Source organism: Anomalospiza imberbis, chromosome 5 (assembly GCF_031753505.1).
Source record: "Anomalospiza imberbis isolate Cuckoo-Finch-1a 21T00152 chromosome 5, ASM3175350v1, whole genome shotgun sequence".
Classification (NCBI taxonomy): Eukaryota; Metazoa; Chordata; class Aves; order Passeriformes; family Viduidae; genus Anomalospiza; species Anomalospiza imberbis.
The window spans coordinates 25,008,800-25,031,034 of NC_089685.1; the positions used below are offsets into that span (position 1 = coordinate 25,008,800).

Sequence of the window (22,235 nt, forward strand, 5' to 3'; positions counted from 1 at the left end):
CCAAGCCCATTCAGCATTCACCTCTGAGTAAGACGATATTGTGAGGTCAAGTGTATTTCCCACTGACCATATATACCGAGTGTCCATATGTCAAGATTACAATGGTCAGCTAAACTCATACAAAAAAAAAAAAAAAAAAGCATATGAACTGGCTGTACTTGGTTTTAAAAAGAACTTGAAAGGAAATGCTTGGAATGAGCAATTCCCTTCATGTTCACTGCTCTTTTGATTTCTAGTCCTCAACTCATGTAAGTGACAGAATTTCAGAAGATTCTAGAAGGTGTCCCACCTCAAGTGTGATCACCTGCTCTCAGTGCACCATCTTTTGTAATCTCTATAATTTTAATACCCAATGCTACTATTAACAAAACTAACTGCAGAAATCAAAAATAGGAGTGAAAACATAGTAACAGCAATAAAGAGAGGATTATATAAAAACATGGCAGAAAAACATAGAACATGAATATAAATATAGTAATATATATATTTATAACTGATTTTTTGATTCCATTGCTGCACTTATTTTCTCTCTGCTGTTCTTTTTTGCAACCAGCACTGGCTAGTACAAAGTACCAGAAAACCAAAGAAAGAAAGAAAGAAAAAAAGCACAGCTGCAAGAAAAATGTAACAGGGGAAGCAAATGGACAGCAACTCTAAATAACAGGCTAAAACTTGGGATTTTACATTATTAAAACAATAGTGGGGCAAAAACATCAAAAGAAAAAAGAGCCGATAGGAACCACCCAGAAGAGAACACTGGAAGGGAAGGAGACAGAGAAAAAATACATAGTGAGTTGAGCCACTTCACTTCTGTGAGGGCAGAAAAGAGTACGGAAGAAGAACCAAAAAAAACTCATAAGTAAAATCCCAGTAGATCTGAAGTATTTGCTACAGATTTTACAAGAACGAAAAGAACTAAATGATAACTCATTAGTTGATAAGCAGTGAAATATAACAAAGATAAACACTTCATACTTATTCAGTGATTGGATCCTGAAGCAATAGCTCCCTTTCTGCTTGAGGTCAGAGAGGCTCCTGGAGCCCAGGCCAAAGATCAGCCACACTCAGCACTAGCAGCATAATGGAAAATGGAAATTCTGTGTCAGAAAGCTGGGTGAGGACTTGAGGTCCAGAACAATAACTCTTCATGACCCATCTTTTCATAACTGCAGACTTCATAGTTAACAGAGCGATTCCCAGTAGGAGAAAAAAGATATGTAAATGTGGTAGAGAGAACAGCAAATGTCCATCTATTTTCTGATCCTGAAAAAGCAAAGTGCGAGGAGAAGGAGAAGCAGCATCTATCTGCACAGACAATACACTGAGAAGATTTAGTCTCATTTATAGATGTTCTTCAGCTGGAAGAACTCCCTTATGGCCAGCAGGGTCTAGCAGATGGATACCCCTCACCAATCCACCCATGGGCTAGATGAGTGGGGCTTCCCCATCCCAAAGCACTCCAGGGACCCCAGGTCACCAAAGGATTTTGAATCACACACACATCCAGGCAGAGCTACTGTTGCCAATGCTGTCTCATGGGCTGCTGTGTGTGTCACCAATGCACCAGCCTGGCATCAGGATGACCCAGAAATGAGAGCTCTTTTTCCACCTTTGAACTAACTCTTTGGTGTACCTTGAAGTGATAAGGCACCATCTAACCCAAAATATTTTTGTGCAAGCTGTACAAGTAAGATTCTTGAGAACAGTCTTGTGACTTTTTATCAGAGTCCTTGAAAAACCTACATTCTCTTTTTTTCTTCCCTAGATTCAAATCCACAAGCAACCATGGACTAAAAGGCTGAATCTCTGTATCAGAGCTCACTGGCTTTTTCCTTCCCCACACCACAGGCAGTTTAATTTTCACTCAAAACGGGTTGTTTCATATGCTAAGGGAAAAGGCAACAGAGTCTTTCTGAACATAAACCTTTTTCAACTGAGAGCTTTGTGTGTTAAATTCAAAACTGAATGCACTCAACATGCAATCATTGTCACCAATACTAAAGAAAAAAGGCAAATATTTTTTTACTTAACTGCTTATTTATCACATTCTACCAAAATGATCTAGCAAGATCTTTTTCTGACTTGGCTGGAAAAACCCACACATCCTGGCCAAGTTTTCATAATGACCTCGATTACATGAATTCAATATAGTAATAAAAAGAAAAGCTAAATGAGCTTTTGCCAGTTGCTTAGAGGTCCAACCCTTAGAGCAGAGCAAAAGCCAGACTGCTGACCGTGCCTGGTGAAGACCAAACTTCCTGTAAAAACGATGCACTTGGTTTCCTGAAAGGAAGCAAAGCATAAGCTGCTCAAACAATACATAAGAAAGCTCTGATATCTGACCCACACAGTTACAAATCTGTCTTCTTAGAAAAATACATCAGTGACCAACAGTGACCAGCACAGAAATTCAGAGAAACAAATGCATTAACTCAACGGGAAAGCATCAGATTAGCTGAAAAATAGATAAATTGTTTTAATGGGATGAAATTACCTGTAAAACATTTTTGTTTCATTCCGCAACTGAGCTAAAATTCTGACTGCCCACTCTGTACATGAAACAAGATATAATTCCCTATGAAACTGTTGCACCCAAACGATATTAACAGTAAAAATACTAGTTTTTATCTCTAACATGCAGATAGGGATTATTCTCATTCCAGCATGTTTAAAAGCATTCAACATTACCTATGGAATTATTTTCATTCTCTATGAAAAATAGTTCTTTCAATTTACAAAACTATGCAATTTGAGACACTGAAGTTTATTTGGTTCATCTTTTGGTTAAAAATATTTTTAAGTAGCATTTAAATTTGAATTAGCTTCATGCTTGGAATCAATGCTTCTTGCAACACAGTTGTTTCTTTTTTTTTTTAACGTTTTGTTTTGTCTTATTTAGAAGACACACTTCTCTTTATTCACAGAAAAAAAATCCTTCTGCACTAATCACAATTACTTTTTTTTTAATGGAGTGCAGATACAGCAATGAAAACTGTGCTGTGTCAGTATTATTCGCAATACTGAAAAATGTCCATTTCTACATTTTAAAAACATTTTTAAAGGTTTTTACAATAAGCTGAATGAGTTAAAGAAAAGAAACAGCATTTTAAGATTTAGAATTTAGCTACTTTTTTTAGTCCATTTACAGTTTAAAAGCTTCAAAAAGTTACAGCTGAGACAGCAAGCTTCTCTTAACCACAAAGATCCAACATACAACACAGCAACTACACCAAACACAACCCACCTTCCCTTGCTGCTTACACAAGCCTTCAGCCACACAAAAGCATTGCCAGCATCATCACCAACAGCAGCACCTGACCAGGCTGGTGACAGGTGAGCCAAACTGCTCCTCCATCCCCCTGTGCCGTGCAGCTTTTCCCTGCTGGGCAAACGCTGCAGCCTCACTTCTTGCATTTCTTGGCCCCAAACAAAAACACATAGGAAACCACTCAAACCACTGCCATGGGGACAGAACTACACTGTTTTTAATACCACCATATCACTGTTCCGAAGAGTTCTGGCAATCTGCCATTTTATCTGACATTTGGAATTAATTCCAGCACCCTTTTTTTTCCATGTTCCTTCAGTATAACTGGCTACATTTTACTGTGCCATAACATTTTCTGAGGCTGCTAGAACTAACAAATCACAATGGAGTATTTTCCTACTACCTTTTATTTAATTAGAAATATGATAATTTAGCCAAAATTCTCTGTTTCTGTACAGTGCAGTACAGAGAAGCCAACCTACTCAAAAATCACCAATATTTTATTTTTAAATACATCCTTTTTATTGTCTTCCCCAGTTTTCAGTCTTTAACTTTCTGCTTTTGTCAGTAGCTACAAACTAAGACCAGGTTAATTTTTTTTTATTTTATGAAAATTTAAATCTCACATAATCACATGGCTCTAGAAGCTGAGTTTCGTAGCATGTTGTAAAATTTAACAGCTGGAGGTTTTGTCTGAATTGCACAGTATCTTTACAAAATTCACTGTTAGCTCTCCAATAGTCAGATTACTCATGCTAACACAAGAAGTTTCATTGCTATTTAAAAACCAGCTTAAATGTTGACATTAACACATAGATGCTGAAACAGGCTTTTGTACTGAAGCACTTTAAAATACTTTCAGTCAACCTCTAAGAACAACCTCACTGTCATTGCTTACAGGTTTGTCATTGTAGTCAAGAAAGAAGCAGGGAAACAAAGAACTGTTCAAGCAAGCAAACAGACAAACAAACAAGAAAAATAGGAAAAAGGGGCACTAGAGAAAATTATGCAAACAGAAAAGAGAAAAATGGCTTGGCATCAGAATTATTATAGGGATGGGTCAGTCTTTTCTTTATCCTTTTATTTTATAAGGCAAATATGGGGAAGAGGATACAGAACAATTTATTAGAAATGGGAACAAACCTTTAGCATTCTTCCAGCTTTGATTCCCCCATATCACTGATACGTACCCTTTACTTGCTTCCAAAATAACCCTAAATTCTAAAGAGTTTTTTAAAAATCGATACTTTGAAGTGCCATTGCATTATAACCATCGTGAAATGCACTTCTATCTCTAAGTTTTGAAAATAAAGTGTATTGTCTATCAAAACCTTCCTGTGCTATGAAGCAAGTCTTCTCTCCTTTTCCATAAGGACCTGCTTCAAAAAAATTCAACAAAATATTAATAATGAGACCTGAACTTCTTGCCCTACTCCAGCTATCACAGCAGAATCCCTGGTGTGGACACTGACTTGATAACAAACAAACGCTTTTCTCAGGTTATTTTCTCTTGTTCAAGGAGGGAGCATAGCACAGCAAATGGGATCTCACCATTCTTCTAAAAATGCTAGAGTAGCAGATACTCTGTAATAACACAAACAATCAAAACGAAATAGTGATTTACTTAAAATTGAATCTGTCAACTAAATTGTAAGAAAAACATTCCTCGGTCAAAACACTATGCTACAAATGGGAATCAGAAAATCAAGTGGAACAAGAAGTATATCAAGTAACAGTCAAAGGAGTGGAACAGGAAGATGACTGGATAAAAAACAGATACCTTTTACTAGAATTCCTACTTTAAAAAGTGTTCTGAGTTTTTTTTTTCCCTTCCATATTTCCAAAGTTAAACACTGTCTTATTTGTTGTAAATACAAAACTCACACAAGTTGCAAGTTTCCAGGATTTGATCCAGCACAGTACAGCTTAGAGAAGGGCTGTGCAGAGGACTCTCACGAAGCACAGAGACCTTACAGCTACTTCAGCTGCCTTAAAGTACATGGTCAGTTACTTCATAGCATGACTAGCGTACAGTCCCACTGAATGATCTATCTACTGCTGGATAAAAATATTTACCAATACTGATTTTACATTATAAATATGACAGTGACTCATCACTAAAAAGTCATCACACAGTAAAAAGTATATATTTATATAGAAGTAGGGAAATACTTCACAAAGTCATAGCTACAAAGTGAGCTGCGAAATACTAAATGAGATGGTGCAATTTGATAAAGTCACCTGTAAGAAAACTACAAAGTACACTATCCAGAGTTACCTCTGCCTCACCATCCAAATATTTTTCTGTATCACCTCTATGAAAAACTGAGGTTGATCCTTCAGACAAGTTTTTCCTGGCAGGTTAATCCCAAATCTTCTCACCAAAACTTATTTTCTTTCATTTTGAAATTCAAGCAATGAGAGTATTGTTCACTGATCTCCTGTATTCCTGAATTGTACAGACCTAAAGGATGCTCCATTCTGGTTTGACACTGCTCTTACAGCCAGTTCTGGCCAGCATAATAATCTTTCATTGCTTTTCTCTCAAAATGTGAATTTTATTTCAACTTGCAACTTATGGAATACAGTCAAAATATGCACCTGTCCTATTGAAGAAAGGAGACTGGGAAAGGTAGATGCCCTTTTACTGGCTAAGAGGTTTTAGTTTTGAAGATGCACTTCCTAGTTGCCCATACCTGAAGACAGCCTTGTCCCTGATATGGCAAAGAACGGGCAAATTGTTTATGCTGTCTCTCAGTAGCAAAAACTTGCCCTGAAGGTCAAATCTGACTCATAGGCCATTTTTTAATAGGTTTGTCTAAGAGTTTGCTCTACTTGACTTGTCTCAAAAGCAAACTTCTTAACATTTTATGCAAACATTATACAACCTTAATTTTGAGTTATAAATCAAAAAAACTCACTTAAACATGAGGAACCTTTGCAACAGGAAATAGTCTCTTAGCTGAAATTCTGCTGTAATTAACATTAGCATTGCTAAATTTTCTCCAAACAAGTGTCATAATATTTATACTTCAAAGAAAAAACATTGTAATTGAGATACTGCATAGAATTTGAGGGAAGAAAGTTTAGAAGTAAAATTTAAGCCTCTAAAATTCATGGATCCAAACAAAGTCAAAATTTGAAAAGTTCTTCTCGTAGGATGTAAGAGTTTGCATTTTATAATCACAAACTTCAAGAGAAATTTACACACAAAAATACTTCTCACACACCAGAATACTACAGTTCACTCAAAATGAGTTAAGGCTCAGGTAGCAAATAATCAATCATTCTCTCAAATCAAGCCTCAATATATCTGGAAGCCTACTTTGTTAGTAAAATGATTAAAAAAATCGGTATTAGAAATAGCTTGAGTGACCACAGCTGTTTGACTTTTTAATATTTTTCAAAAGCCTTCTTGGGTTTGGATTATGAAGAATTTTTTAAGGGAAAACAGAAAACCACATCACAACAAGACATCAACATGCCATAGGCTCCTGGTTTCCCTTGTCTTTTATTAAAATACCTTCAGGGAAAGGTACTTGTGGGTTCTTTTGCACTACAGGTATCATATTATCAGAATGCATTAGAAGTAAGCAGTATTCAGACCTCTCTTTCCTCTAGGTAGCTATATAAAGAAGAAAAATGTTTAACTGTGATTACTTAGCTAAGGCTTATCCTGTGACCATGACTCCCTCTCCTCCTCTTTCACTTTTTTATCAGTAAATAAATATTTTGACTCTTAAATTTTGAAGAATTCATTCAATTATTTTGATGTAAACATAATATACAGTACTGCCTTTGAGCTGTAAAAACCTACACCATGCTTTTCACACCAATGAGAGCAAATAAAAAATTAAATCTAAAATGAGAAAAAAAGAACTGTTGCCATGGTTTAAGTTCATGACATTTTTGTCAGCAGAGAGGTTCCTAAAAGTATGTCTTAGATAATGACACTTTCTTACACTTTGTAATTTAGTGTTTTCTTTGCTAAATATGGCTAACTAAATACTGTTAGTACTGAAAACAGAAGAGTAAACCCACACTAACTCATTGGCTTGGTAGTATAATATTTCACATAGAATGCATGAGTTTTATTATTCCTCCTCTATAGGAACTACTATATGCATATTCCACTTTTTTCCCCATAAGATGAACTAATCAGAAAAAGAGTATAACTATTCTTTCCCATATAGGCATAACAGCACAATTAATTCTGAGACAGTACCAATACAACACAGGAAAATATTCTGAAATTAAGATACAATTTACTTCAGGCCCAAACACAGCAAGCACAGTAATCTTCATGTTACTTGAAGAATTTCACTTTTGTCTGGTACTGATGATTACTGCCATCCAAACTTCCTCAGCCTCAGACCACAAATTCAGATAACATTTAAGAGTCACAAGTAAAAGAAAACAGAAGCTAAAAGGCTCCAAGTAATTTTGGCTATTAGTGATATGCAGAATACATACACCTATCTTACGGCCATCTGGAAGAGTTTAAACTTCTCACTGAAGTTTGACTACTGTTCTGTAAATGGATCAACAACAGGAAGAAGTTTATTTCTTGACATGGAGTGACAACAGAATATACAAATTCCTTATCTATCTCAGTCCATCACTAGCTGGATTTCCTTACAGGATGCAATGTAGAGTTGAAGGGAAGAGGATATAGAGAAAACAAATGCACCTTGCAGCAGCTTGGTTTACAAGGGACTACTACAGCAACACTCAGGTCATTTCACTGTGACTTCTGCAAACACAGAAACACACAGGAACAGCTAGGTTGGAAAAGACTTCTCAGATCACTGAGTCCAACTTATCACAGAACACCACCATGTCAACCAGATCATGGCACTAAGTGCCATGTCCAGTCTTTCCTTAAATATCTCCAGGAATGGTAACTTTACTACCTCCCTGGGCAGTCCATTCCAACATCTGGTCTTCCTTTCTGTGAAGAAATTCTCCCTGATGACCAACCTAAACCTCCCCAGGGGCAGCTTGAAACTGTGTTTTCTTGTTCTGGGAGAAGATACCAACTCCCACCTGGCCACAACCTCCTTTCAGGTAACTGTAGAGAGTGATAAGGTCTCCCTTGAGCCTCCTTTTTTCCAGGCCAACACCAAAGACCCAGTCAGACTCTGAAGACTGTAACTATAATGGTACAGCTACCTGTGAAAATCCCTCTCTACCCAGGAGAAGGTAAAGTGAAGATCAAAGGGAAAGGCTTTGACTGTACAACTCACCAGGCCTCTCAATAGGCCTGAGAAGGTTTTCGAAGACTTTTGGAGCAGCTGTAGTAAGAGAACTGCCAAGTCAGGGGAGAAACAGAAGCAACACAGCCTAGTTCTGTGCTGGGGAGAGGACTAGAAAATCTCTGGGAGACGAGTTCTCAGGGAGGACCTCTTTACATCTACTAGCCAGATTTGTCAAAGATTAATCTTTTTTCAAAGAAGGTTCTAAATATCAAATACTGTGCTGCTATATAAATATTGAACTGATTAAGTTTTGTTCATTCATAGGTTAACAGATTTGTACACCTGTGTCTATTTGGAACATTGTACATAAATCACTTCTTTAACTAACAGAATGCACCTTTCAAACACAGCTATATATTTTGAATAATTTCCATTAATCTATTCTGCACAATTTCTGTAGTCACACACAGATTTGCTGCAAGAAGACTGTATTTGTCTTACTTTCTAGCTTTGAAAAGAAAATTTAGGTTAACTCAAGCACTTTGCACTATTTTATAGACAGAATAAACAGGATCATCTGAAATCACAGTAATTGTAAGATGACTGTGCATCATAGAACAGCCAAGAAAAGATATCTGGATTAATATCAAACAAAACAGACTTCTAAAACCAGATTAGCTACTTCTTGTTGCAAGAAAAAAACAAATGCAAACACAAACAGCATAACAAGATACAGAAATCACTCACTTAGCAGACAAAGAAAAGATTTTCCAAACCTTAAAATTAAATAAATTATCATGTAAAGTGAAAATGTTAACATAAAATATAGAAATCAAAAAGATAAAAATATCTAGGTTTTTAATCCAGAAGAATATAGTAAATAAAACAGTAGAAACAAGACCTTGTAAAATTGATCCCTACAGAGCTGAAAGAAGCATCCCTTTCTCTGAAGAACCACTCTTATCAGGAGGGCATTCCATGGAGGAGAAAGAGACAATTGAAGCTAGAAAATGATGGATAGCAATGACCTTTCTATCTGTAAAACATGGGCATATTTTAGGTATTTAATCTTCAGAATTGGATTATTATTAATCAATTATTCATGACAATCTGAATCTATGGTAGATGTTTTTTGTTTTCTTAAATATCACATAGCTGAGCTTCTGCTTGAGAACTGGAAAGGAGATTAAATCCTCACAAGCAAATAGTGTTCAAGACTGGCATTTTATTCCGTCCTAAACATTCCCTTCCCTGCATAGCAACACATATTGGAGATAACCTAGTGCCCTCTGCAAAAATCCTGCCTAAATATTCTAAAATCCATCTTTACAGCCTTTTTCTCTCTACGAGGGAAAAAAAAAAAATCCCATACCTCTTCCAGAGAACAAAGCAGAGTATTGTAGTAACACAGAGCAGAAAAAACTGCTATGGCTTCATTCCTACAGCCACAGGTTACCCTGCTGCATGTTTAACATGCACTTCTCCTCACTTGCCAACAGTGAGTGATAACAGAAGCAGAACCACTCCATTATGGGCCACCAGACCATACAATGAAAATAAGCAGAAGGTGTTTGCAGATATTTAAAATGCACTGCCAGAAAAGATAGCAGATGGAGTTATTCTAAAGCTCTTTTGAAAAGCAGAAACTCTACAGTCAGAAATAATATAAAAAATACGTATGCGTCTGTGAAGAGAAGGGAACAGGTCTCAACATTTTCGTGAAGAATAACTGTACTGAAAAATATGTGTCTTCCCAGCTGGGGGAACCACTAGGGAAAGACTCTCTTTTACTCAGGTTCTAAAATTGCAGGATATGGATAGCAGTTGCCACCTTATGATGACTAAAGCCAATTTAACACACATAAAGCCACCAAGGATTTGGCAGTTTTTCCTGCTCTCAAATACTCTACTAAAAAAGTTACACCTTATTACTAGTCTAACTGAACTTCCTGACATTATATTTGGTTCTCCCTTTGTCTTGCTATAGTTGAAGAACTGTCTTAACAAATTTCTGTTTGTTGTGGCATGCTTCTTAGGGAATAGGCAAAGCCCCCTTTTTATTCATTTTGTTAACACCAAACAGAAGGAATTCCAGGAGGTTTTCCACAACATGGCATATTTTCAACTACTCCAGTCATTCCTGAGATATTTGTGGTTCTCCCCTGATGCTTCTCCAACTGAACAGTCTTCCAGTAACAGTTACGCAAGTGTATTAACAATTACTACAGAAAGGTACTACAACTGCTTCCTTCTTATACGGCCCTTCATTGTTTATATGTCAGTATACAGTAATCTTCTGATTATCAAAATCTCTTCAAAAACAATAAATTCCTTGGTTGAGGCTTCCCATATAACCATTTACCCAGGATATTATAAACATTTTCATTAATGGGGAGAAGGGATGCTCAAAAGGAGGAAGGGAAAAGGCTAATCTGGAGGAAATCTCTAGAGGTTAAAAAAGGGAGCTTGAAAAAAAGACTGAAAGGGCAAAGCTAGGTGAACGTAAAACATCTTACTGTGGAAAACGGGGGCAGTGTTTTAGTTTATTGATGTTGCCTGGTAAACTGAGTTCACAAGTGCAAATGAGAAATCATACATAATGAAGTCATTACAGGGGCTCTAACACTGGACTTCGTTGTTAGTGTGCCAGTAAATCTGACTGATTAATGTAATTCCATATAACAGCAGGATAAAACAGCTGCAAACAAGGAAAACCTTGGATATTAAATGCTGGAAACATTTATAAAGTAAAAGCTAATGCTAAGACAAATGGAGTATGTATCAACTGTGGGGATGGAAAACAATCTGTATGGGAAAAAAAGAAACTGAATCATTAGGATAGTGTGGAACAGTTGTGAAGTATGTGCTGTCTAAAACAATTTTTAGAAAGAGTTTTAAAATAAACTGTAATAATCAAAACACTGTTTATTTCTAACCTCAAATTTTTTCAATATGCAACAGTCTGTGAACTTTAGTTTGGTAGGGTAATAGATCTGGTTGAATCAGGACCATTTTGAGCTACAATACTTATTTTTTACATGAATACCCAAGTAATGTTTGTGATAAGAAAGCTTATGTTTGCTGCACTTGTTCTAGTTTTCAAACTTGGCTACTAGGTATATTGAGTTGTAAAACTTCTGCAAACTACAAAATGTGTAACTAGTCAAGCAAATTTCCTCAATTTTTAAAAGGAGAACAAACTAGCCTACTCATAAACCTCGCACTCAAAAAAAAAAAACAACTGCTTTGACTTCATCATTTTTGTTTCTTCCATCTAGAAGACTTTAAACTAAAGGTTACCTGAAGCAAGGAGAAGTTTGCATCATAGCATCTAATCAAATATGACTCATAATAAAGCCTCTACCCACTTATTAAGACTAAGTGCTTTAGAAACTTACAGCTTTCAGGTAAACTTGCTTTCCACAAAGTCAGAGTAAAGCTACTTGTGACTCCAGGATGAGGATAGTCATGCACACTGGAACAGTACCTTTTACCTCTACATTTTATCCTATCTTTCCCCTTTTGCTGTTCCTTTTTTTTTTTTTTTTAATTCAGCAGCAACTAACCCTTCCATCACATGTGATGTAGTTATATCACAGAATGATGCAGTTATATCACAGAGATACAACCACATATAATCATCAAGTCACTTTACCAGGGGTTTCCACTATCTGTTGCAAATTCTACTATATGTTGAAAAAAATGTATAATTTCCTCACACTCCCCAGTGCAGCCACTGCAGTATGCCTTAGTGGTGAACAGATTAGAGGATGCACAGAATCACCCTACAGTCCTTGGTCCTTTCCTCCACAATTTAGGCATGCTACTAACTGCTATGATATAAATCTGCTTTCTCATGGGTTTGGGAATAAGGAAACTTCTAGGAAGAGGGAATGAGAAGGGGGCCATTCCAAAAGCAGAAGATGCCATACACACCTTTCCATATCCTCAACATAAGAACAAAGCAATTGCTTGTCCAGGAACAGTTAGGTTTAAAACAGTAATCTTTTGGGATTAAGTAAATCTTAAGTAAACTCTTAAGCTGTGCAGGACAATTTGCCCTGTTTGTAGCCCTTTAAGAATTATTTTAAATCATCAGCTAAATATATCACATAGTAAATTCAAGTTTCCTGTAAAGGATCGAGATAACTATTCAATACATTAGAGGTGTAAGCATTTACTGGTATTAATTATTTAGGAAAAAAAAAAGGATTAACTAAGATTTGAAAATAATTTCACATCCTAATACAAAGTTCCAGAGAAGATGAATGTATAGATAAGACTAAAAAACAACTAAGCAAAATAACAAAACAAATGAAAAAACAACCTAAAAAGAAACAGATAATTGGAGCAAAAAATCACCAGTTTTGGCAACAGCAGGTTCAGAAATATTAACTTAACCACTGTCAACAGTATAGTGTGCATTGTAAAGAGAGACTAATGCTAAAATGTGTGTTCGGACAACCTCAAGAGAGCTGGAGCACCACTCTGCATTTAGTCCATTTTCTTTCTGAATACACCCAATAATTAGAGAATAGTTCCTCATGCTGCCCCTCCCTTGAGCAACTAACGTCCAAGCATTCACAGAATTTTAGAGCATTACAAAGTATTACCTCTGGCAGTTGACAGAAATATTTTTGCCTTAAGAGGGTACAACGGATAGCATATGATCTTCAGTCCAAGACAGGAAAATAGGAATGATCTTGCATACCTTTTTACATTTTAAAGCATACAGGACATACACTAGGAATGTAGATGCGTAAAAACCAATTTAAAAACTCCACAGTTCCATAGCACGTGTCTACTACTTTAGGACTCAAAACCCTTAAGAAACTTACACCTGACCAGTACTCAGTGCATCTGGAAGCAACTGCTCTCAGCATAGTTTACTCTGCTGCTTATATATATGCATTACCTGGGAAATTGAGGGTGATGACACCTAGCACAGCTGCATACATGCAGTACTAACTATTGTACTATTAATGATAAGAAAGTAAGACTAAGGCTTTAAAAGCTTAGATGCTACAGAGGTCTATACCATACTGCACCACTCGAATCACACCTTTATACTTGTTGCTTATGCATGCTGACAGGAGTCAATCTGGGAAATAAATTCAGTAGATGTGCATTACAGTTGCAATACAATTGCATTTGACACACATTTAACAGAGTCAACAGGCAGTATCCCATTACACTGTGAAAGCAAGCCTCAACGGCAGCAATTTGTTCTGGAAATACTTACTTCTGATGAGGTCACCATCAGTGCGATTTCCCCAGATGGACTGCTCTTGTATCTCTGCTTGTATACTTTGATTACTGGAAGGCTGGTTTATGTCTTTATCTCCTGCCACAGCAGTCTCTTGGTCAGTTTTTCCTAAGTCAAAAGAAATTTCAAAATATTAATTTCTACAGTATTTTTTCTCTATGTGAGCAAAACTAATTTGGAAAATTAAAAGTAAGATGGCATAAATTGTAACTTGTCTTAGCATCCCCTTCTGTTTCCTTAGAATTAACTTCCAATAAAGTTGGTTTTCCATTTGTTTTCTGGCCTAGATCAATACAATTTCTCATTAGGAAAGACTTTTAGTCATATTGTATCCAATTGTGCAAAATAATATTCGGCAACTCAGCAGCCTCCATAATAAATTATATTTTTGGGGGGGTGGGGTGTTTTCTTATTTAGTTAGCTTTCACAAATTTTTCATTTAAAAATTTTAATAGCTTTGTCACACAAAAAAAACCATTATTTTTTACCCACATACATGTGGCTCTAGCACATAAAACCTATAGTAATTTCACAAAATTTTGTTCTCTATTTTTTATAATTAAACACATAATCAAAGACAAATACAGCTGAAACTTCAAAAGTGACCAGTACAAAAATTCTGAAAAATTATTATAATACAATTACCTTTTTTTAAAAAAAAAAGTTTTAAAAAGCCACTGCTGATTAAAAGTCAACATTTAGCCAATAATGAAAAGAAGAAGTATTTATTCTCTCCAAGTATACATCAGATGCAGGGAAAATTCCATAGTAAGGTTATTTGAGGGATTCTTCAGCTTATTTCACAATGTAACAGATGTTGTTTTGATGATGCTGCCAGTTATCACAAGGAGACCAGAATTTCCTCAAACCAAGGCAAGTGACAGTTTTCATCTTCACTGTCATTAATGTTTTAGTAATCAAATCTGCACACACAAATCTTTCTGTTCTTGATTGTTGCAGATTTTTCCTACTGGCATTCAAGAAAACATCTTTAAATCTGGATTTACTTTGTTCATTATTCACAGCAACAGATAATCAGTTTATATTTCTTACTCAAGGGATCTCTAAAACACTAAATATTTTCAGTTTCATGTGTTTTTTTTGAGTATACCTACAATATTTAATATTTACAGTAAACCTAGATGAGCAACTGCTGAAAGGTCTGTTAGCTCTATTTATTTGTTTCAAACACATACATTTATAAATCCAATATTACAGTTTCATATACTGTATCCTCTAGTAAAGCAATTATTCCAGTCCTGAGACACAGAAAAAAATCACTTTTTGCTACTGTAGCATAGTAAAGGTTAGCTTCTTCATGTAACCCACAGCACTTTGATTTTAAATCCTAACTTTCTGCCTTTGTTATCCACCCTATTAAACTGAGGCACTGGACATCACTCAAAATAATATATGCCATCTTGTGTGTATAGTAGCATATGCCTTCAAGCACGTCTGCTCCCCTTCTATCACTTTCCACCTCTGAAATGTCTGACTTAGCTACCTCCTTGGTACTTTGCTCTCAGTCCTCCCTCCCACCAACAACTTGTCAGTATTTCCTCAAGCACATCCTGAGAAGAACTGTTTCACTGGGATTGGCATAGTTATTGAAATGAATGGGAAGATATTGACTTTAATGAGTTTTGCCCCTTGCCCTGATGACTTAATCTTACCTAGATACTTATCCTATTAACATTAAAAAACAAACAAACAAAAACCCTACAAAGCCCACAACAACAAAAATAAAACAAAACAAAAAACCAAACAAAAAAACCCACCAAATTAAAAACAACAACAAACCAAAACACAGAGTGTTTCAACCCCTTTGATTGACATCAGATAGAAATTATTTGTCTGATATCTATCAAATACAAAGTGACTGTATTGAAGTATAATGATTTAGCCTGTACAGTTCAGTATTAGGTGCAAATGTGTTTCAAGTGTTTGAAAAGTGTTCTAGAATATATGGAATAAAAATAAGTAGTGTCCTGACACAGCTAGTGTAAAAGCACTCTGCTTTCCACAAACACTAAGCTTAAATAAGCTATTTTAGGAGATTTTGCTCTTAAATTACTTTACTACCATGATGACACTAAAATTACAATATGCACCCAGCAGTGCTAGTACAGACCTGCAGAGTAGTGTAGCTGTATACAATTCTCTCATATAGGATATGACTTCGCAGAACTCTATTATTTCACGTAGTAAACAATGAATGGCTATAAGGAAACAATAATGTTAATATTATGGGGCCCTCAGTGTTCTAGATTACATTTTTATCTAAGAAATCTGAAGGAGTGAAGAATACAATCATTATTCATATGAATTTATTTTTCATCCCTCTGCTTGTTTTCAGTTCGGTATTTTTTTCCTCTTTTTTTCTTCTCACTATCTAGGCTGTATGTGTATTTTTCATGCACACTTATTCTAGCTGGATATAATAAATGGCCAGTCAAGCCCATGTAACTAATAGTAGATGTTAATAAGAAAAAAGAAGCACTATGAAAAAGTTTTAACAGAAACAATGTTGCAATTGAACAGCAAATATTTTTGATAGGAAGTTCAAAACAATTAACATAAATTATCTCTTTGATCTATTGAATTCACATGAAGGCTTCCCCGTAAATGCACATAACAGAAACCTACACCATTAAACACATGTTTGGCATCTTTGCACTCCAGAATTACCCACTGGAGCAGCTCATCCTGATAGATGCTGCTCTGTGGTGTGGTGAACTCACCCAGGGCAGCAACTAAGGACCACACAGCCTCTCCTCCCTTCCCCAGCCCCCAGCAGGACAAGGGGAGAGAACAGAAAGACCCAGGGGAAGAAACTTGTGTGTCAAGATATAGTTTAATAAGCGGAGAAAAAAAGGAAGGAAAAGTAAAACAGGAGATGCAAAGGCAATCACTCACCATGTCCCACAAGCAGACCAATGCCCAAGTTAGTCTCTAAGCAATGTCTACCTGCCTTAAAACCACCTCCCCTGTTTTTATTGCTGATCATGACATTCTATGGTGTAGAACAGCCCTCTAGTCAACCTGAGCCAGCTGCCCGGATCGTGTCCCCTCCCAGTCCCATGCCTATCCACAGTCAAGTCACTGGAGAGAAAAGTGGGAAAAGGGAAAACCTTGACTGATGCTGTGCAAGCGCTGCTGAGCAATAGCCAACCCACTGGTGTGCTATCAAACTTGCTGGAGTCACTGATCCCAAACATAGCAGCACCACAGGGGTTGCTATGAAGAAAATTAACCCCATCACACCCAGACTTAGTTCAATGGGGCTTTAGAAATAGTAGACCTTGTGATGTCTTTATTTGAGCACTTTTTCATAAATCGCTTCTGGTGCATCAGACTACTGAAAACAGACATACACTGGTGTCTTGATTCAGTTGTTTTTTACTTGAATATTTACCATGTCTCAGTTTTTGTACAAAGGAATTTATTTACTATTCTCTTATAACAAACAGTTGATAATGGGCTCATATTTTCTTTTTTTTTTAATATTAGAAGTGCCAGTACAACATACCAATTACAACCAATCACACATGAAGACAGCCTCAAGACCATTCCTGTCTTTTGTTGATCCCATTACTTTTAAGTTAGGTACCTAAGAATTTTCACAACAGTAGTTTATGACTAATCAACACAAAGACCTTACTCTGACAGAAACACTAATGACTGGATCTGGCCATAGAAAAGTATGACTTTTTTTTCCCACTGCATCTTCAAGTAAATTTGTAACACTTTTCTGTTTCAATCAAGCTTACCCTTAAGAATTCTTTCTGTAAGACTTCCTTAGTATTTTAGCATCTGCATCCTTCAAGCACACCCTTCCATTCTCATGTGGCTAACCTCCAATACTGCCAGCCAAGAAAAAAAAGAGATGCTCTTCTTAACAGTTCAAATAATGGAAAGAAAAGACTCATTATGTTCTGAGTCTGGCAGAGCTAAAGTATAAATCCAATCTCTCTTCAAAACCACAGTAAGTTACTCTAGGTCATGTCACAAAAGCAACACAGACTTCTTACCTACCACAGTTCAGCCCCAAACCAGCAACTTGTGTGGCTCTGTACTTCCCCAAAACTAACAGCAATGCCAGGGCTGAAAAGTTTCTAGTCAAAAGCCCTAGGGAGTGACACCCACACAGAACACTCTGCGATTTATCCTGAAGGTAAGCATAGGCAGAAACTCTACTTGTCCATGGATTCACTCAAGTTTAAGATTTAAATAGTAAGAGATATGACATGCTCACAAAGTATAGAATTGAGATGGCTAAAAGCCAAATCATACCTATGATACAGACAACTGGTAAGCCACTTAGTGAAAAAAAATTAAAATTTTAATCACATCTCAAAACTACTGCTTTATTAAATAAGCGAATAAAGTGAATTACTGCTTTTTCTCTATGGAATTACTTAAGAACATAAAAAATAATTTCTATAACACATACATTCATTTTACCATAATTTTGTTACATTTATTTTTAAATTACACAGCAGTACACATATTCCATAGAACAGAAACCTGTTTTCACCTTTGAGACTATTGTAATATTGATTGTTAACTTTTGTTCTAGTTTGGACAATATGCGTGCGGTTACACACACTTCTTTGCAACATGACAAATACATTCTGCAAGACTCTACCAACTGAATAATGTCAGCAGTCTGGATTAGCAACAAGACTACTATTACAACAGCCCCATCAAAAAGTAAACTTAACAAATAGTCAGAGTTGTCAAGAAAGACACATGTATATTAGGCAAAACAGGTATACAGGGTAATCTCTCCAGATTCCTTCCAATTCTGCATCCTATGCCTTTGGGACGTTGCTGGAACATACATCAAACTAATTCCTGAAAAATTCTTAGACCATCCCAGTGAATAATCTCTCTTTTTAGAGCTACATCTGTGTATCTTTCTCTATAATGTAAAGCATATTAAGTGAAGATGAAATTAATACACAAAACTGATAGAAAATACAAAAAAGTTAACAGATGTGTATTTGCAAGACACACCTCAAAGTACTCAAGTCTTTGACAACCAACTTTTCTTCTCCAAGGGCTTGTCCATTTGTACATACACACACCATCTGCCCCCAAGAGTCCCACCACATCTTCTTGTTCAGAAATGGGTCTCTATGTGTTCATGCATGTGTTATCATGTATCATGGAGTATATAACATACACAAAACAAAAATGGAAACAAGTGCCCACATTAAGTGGATCGCACATCCTCAGAGTTTAATTGGCAGCTGATTTCTGTTCACTAGATGACACATAACCTCATATACTGACTCAGCCATCGCTTCCAAGAATGTGAATCATTAGAGTGCATGACTAGCAAAATGACAAACTGGACTTGAGAAACAGGTTTAGGGTTTGCCTATAAAATTTAGGAGCTTGTATATAAAATTAATTTAATGAATTCTGCTGCAACAACTGAAGTCTTTGCTGCTATGACACATTCATCTTCTGTTCACCAGCAATGTGGTGGACTGCTCCAAATAGCAGGCAAAGAAAAAACAACTGGTGGGAAAAGTTTCTGAAAATCTGAATGCATCATTCTTATCAAGGAGAGAGAAATAAGCAAAATGGACTGGCACAGTGTGATGACTGATTTCCAAAAATGCAGTCACAAACAGTCCAACAGTTTTATGGCGTAGGGGTAAAGGAAAGATTTGGAAGCATGGGGCAAAGTTACTTAGGCACCTAAAGCTGACCTAGTTCTTGGGATGAACCATCAGAAAGCCTGAGTCCTATAACAAGCAGATGCAGATTTAAAAATAAATGTGCAAAGTTCAAATCATCCCAAATGAAATTTTGTCCTTCAAAGGAAAGAGCAATTACAAAAGAAAATCAATTGCCACAAAACATAAACACATAAATAGATCTATGAGGAATAAAAATAGTCAAAGAATGTTCCCAAAAGGAAATGTAACAATCAGTTCTCTGTCTCAAGCCTACAATTGCTGGGCAAAGAGCATGTGGCAAAGACTGCATTTCTAACACTTTCTTTGTTCATTAATAATCTTGCTGACAAGGAACCAGTAAGGACGCTACTTCCTACTGAAAATTCCGCTGTTCACAACAATAACACAAAGAAACCCTGATAAAACCACATTTCACAGTGTAATCATTAACAGTAATGCCTACCATCTACTTCATGAAATGCATAAAACTTTTAGGCATTTTATATAACAAATAAATGCAAAGGTTTGTGTAACAGAATGCCTGTTCCAGCATTTACATGAAACAATCTCATTTCATTAAGAAAATCTAATTAATACTTATAATCCACAAATTACAGAGTTGGAAGTCTCCAATTAGATGTTTGATTGTTTTAAAACTAAAAAAAAACCAAATTATTTGCATTCATTTAATTTCAGTGTCTTTCACTTAAATGTCTTGCTGCAACTTTCAATGGCTTCAGAAGTGCCACAGAAAAAAAACAGTTTCTCAAAATTAGAGCAATTTAACTGAGCAAATTTTTGGAAAACTCTTAGAAAGAATTTTCCAGGTGCAAGCTGTGGAATAACTATGAAAGCACTAGAAGTTTGACAGCCCTGAACAAATTTGAACCACGATGAATTAAATATTAACAGCAATGTGCAAATAAGTATTCTGCATTATTTCAAGTGTTAAAATGGTCAAATACATAAGAGAAGACTTTTCATAAATAATCACATTAATTATGCAGCCAGTTGTGCATGTACGTCATTCATCCAAAGAAGTTTCATATGTATACAAAACCAGTTTCATAGAAATGCTCAGCAATATTTGGCAGCCATGGCTGTATTAGCAACGGCCAATAAAACTGGGCCTGTACAGTGAAAGAGTTAACTTTAAGAATATTCCATACATGTTCCAAGAGCTTTCTACTTTGAACTAGCTCTCAGATATAATCTTAAAGATTCAAGGCTTACTAGTGGCTGGAGTGTATTAGGCACATTCCTGCAGCTTTCACATTATTTTGAGCAAAAGGAATCCCATCCAGGTCACTCCCTAGGATCACTCTACAATGCAAATCAAAGTAGAGGCAAACAGATTTACTTCAAAACTCCATGGCTGATCCAAACAAAAAAAAGTAGGATAACACACTCATTGCTGACTGTTACTAGGGAAAAAAAAAAAGAAAAAAGAAAAGAAGCGTTTAAAGCAAAGAGAAATCTAACTTCTGAGAGCCCAGAGCTGAATTTAAGAATTACTGTGATATAAAATAAACCTGTGATGTAAGATGGAACAAAAATATTTCAAACTTCATACAAGATCTTTACAGTCAAGTCTATGAAATACAAGTCTATCACACCCATGTGGGCATGAATCATTTAACTGGAACGGTATGCACGTGAAACTGAAAGCAGACATATGCTTTCATGGCAAACTAGAGTCAAACATCTATTTACCAAAGTTTTAGATATTTTAGTCAGTAATATTAAATAAATGCCTCAGTACTGCCACACAGCAATGAAACAAATTAATACAGATTCTCCCAACTCTTGTCAGACAGCAAGAGGGTATAAAATTACAGAGGAAATATTTGGTAAGTTTAAGCAATCTGAGTACACTGGTTAACCGTTAAAAATATATTACTCATAACGTTGAGGCATTGCTGGTAAAGTGGAATAATTGTTGTGATAGCAATCACTGCTGCCTCAAGAACATCCAAACATTCCCTGCATTAAGTCTTTTGTCACCCAATCTCATCTAGCCATCAGATTCCTTTCGTGCTCATCATGAAAACAGTTAAGCACTGAAAACATGAAGATTAGAATCACATTCTTGAAGAGGAGTACTTTTTACATTTTCTGAGTGGAAGTATTAGTTGCTGCATATGGTTACTTGAGATACCAAATCAGAACTGCATCTCCATCCAACAACAGTGAGATGATTTGCACCAGAGAGAACAGTCACTTATAGAATCTGATCCCTGATATTTCTACTAGATTTCTCCATCCTCCCCACCCCATTCAAATAAAAAAGTTCTAGTGAATTTCCATCATCTAACGATTTATTATAGTGAAATTATCAGTCTCAATTTTGTAATAAGTTATTAATTATTATAATTACTGTTTTTATTTTCTTTCTTATTGAGAAAGCTAAATACTATTCCTTCGTCATTCTAGGTTACAGTTAGTTACCAAATAGCAAAGATAAAAGCATTCCAAATAATTTATAGATGACAGCCCTGAATTTTTTCTTGTATTCCATGGTTTATTCAGATGCAGCAGGTTTTTAAAAGTCTACCCATAGTCCAGGCAATAATCACACCATAACTTCTAATATATGAAACATTTTCCTTAAAGCAGAGAGTCCAAAGGTCATGAATTCCCACATTCCTTCCTCAGGGACATTATTTTGGTACCTATGAGTTGAGAAATACCTGATCACAGTCAAACTGAAGTGGTCTGAGCAGAGACATGGCACTATTCACTGACTACATCACACAAGTAGATGTAATCAAAATTTGGTTCCACGGTCCATGAGCTACAGAGAAGAAAGA

The 22,235-nt window shown here is 36.0% G+C and overlaps 1 protein-coding gene and 2 long non-coding RNA genes across 3 annotated transcripts in view; 2 read left to right on the forward strand and 1 right to left on the reverse strand.

Annotated features, from left to right (window-relative positions):
* The window catches only part of MDFIC (MyoD family inhibitor domain containing), a 51,482-nt gene that overhangs the window by 24,065 nt on the left and 5,182 nt on the right, over positions 1-22,235 (reverse strand). The window contains exon 3 of the mRNA XM_068189925.1: positions 13,709-13,840. Within this exon, the coding sequence (XP_068046026.1) occupies positions 13,709-13,840 (132 nt within the window). The remainder of the gene's footprint in view (positions 1-13,708; positions 13,841-22,235) is intronic.
* On the forward strand, positions 8,826-9,172 carry LOC137473872 (uncharacterized). Its single transcript, XR_010999026.1, has 2 exons — positions 8,826-8,960; positions 9,098-9,172. It is a non-coding gene; the product is annotated as an uncharacterized lncRNA (long non-coding RNA).
* Positions 11,372-12,409, forward strand: LOC137473873 (uncharacterized). Its single transcript, XR_010999027.1, has 2 exons — positions 11,372-12,045; positions 12,087-12,409. It is a non-coding gene; the product is annotated as an uncharacterized lncRNA (long non-coding RNA).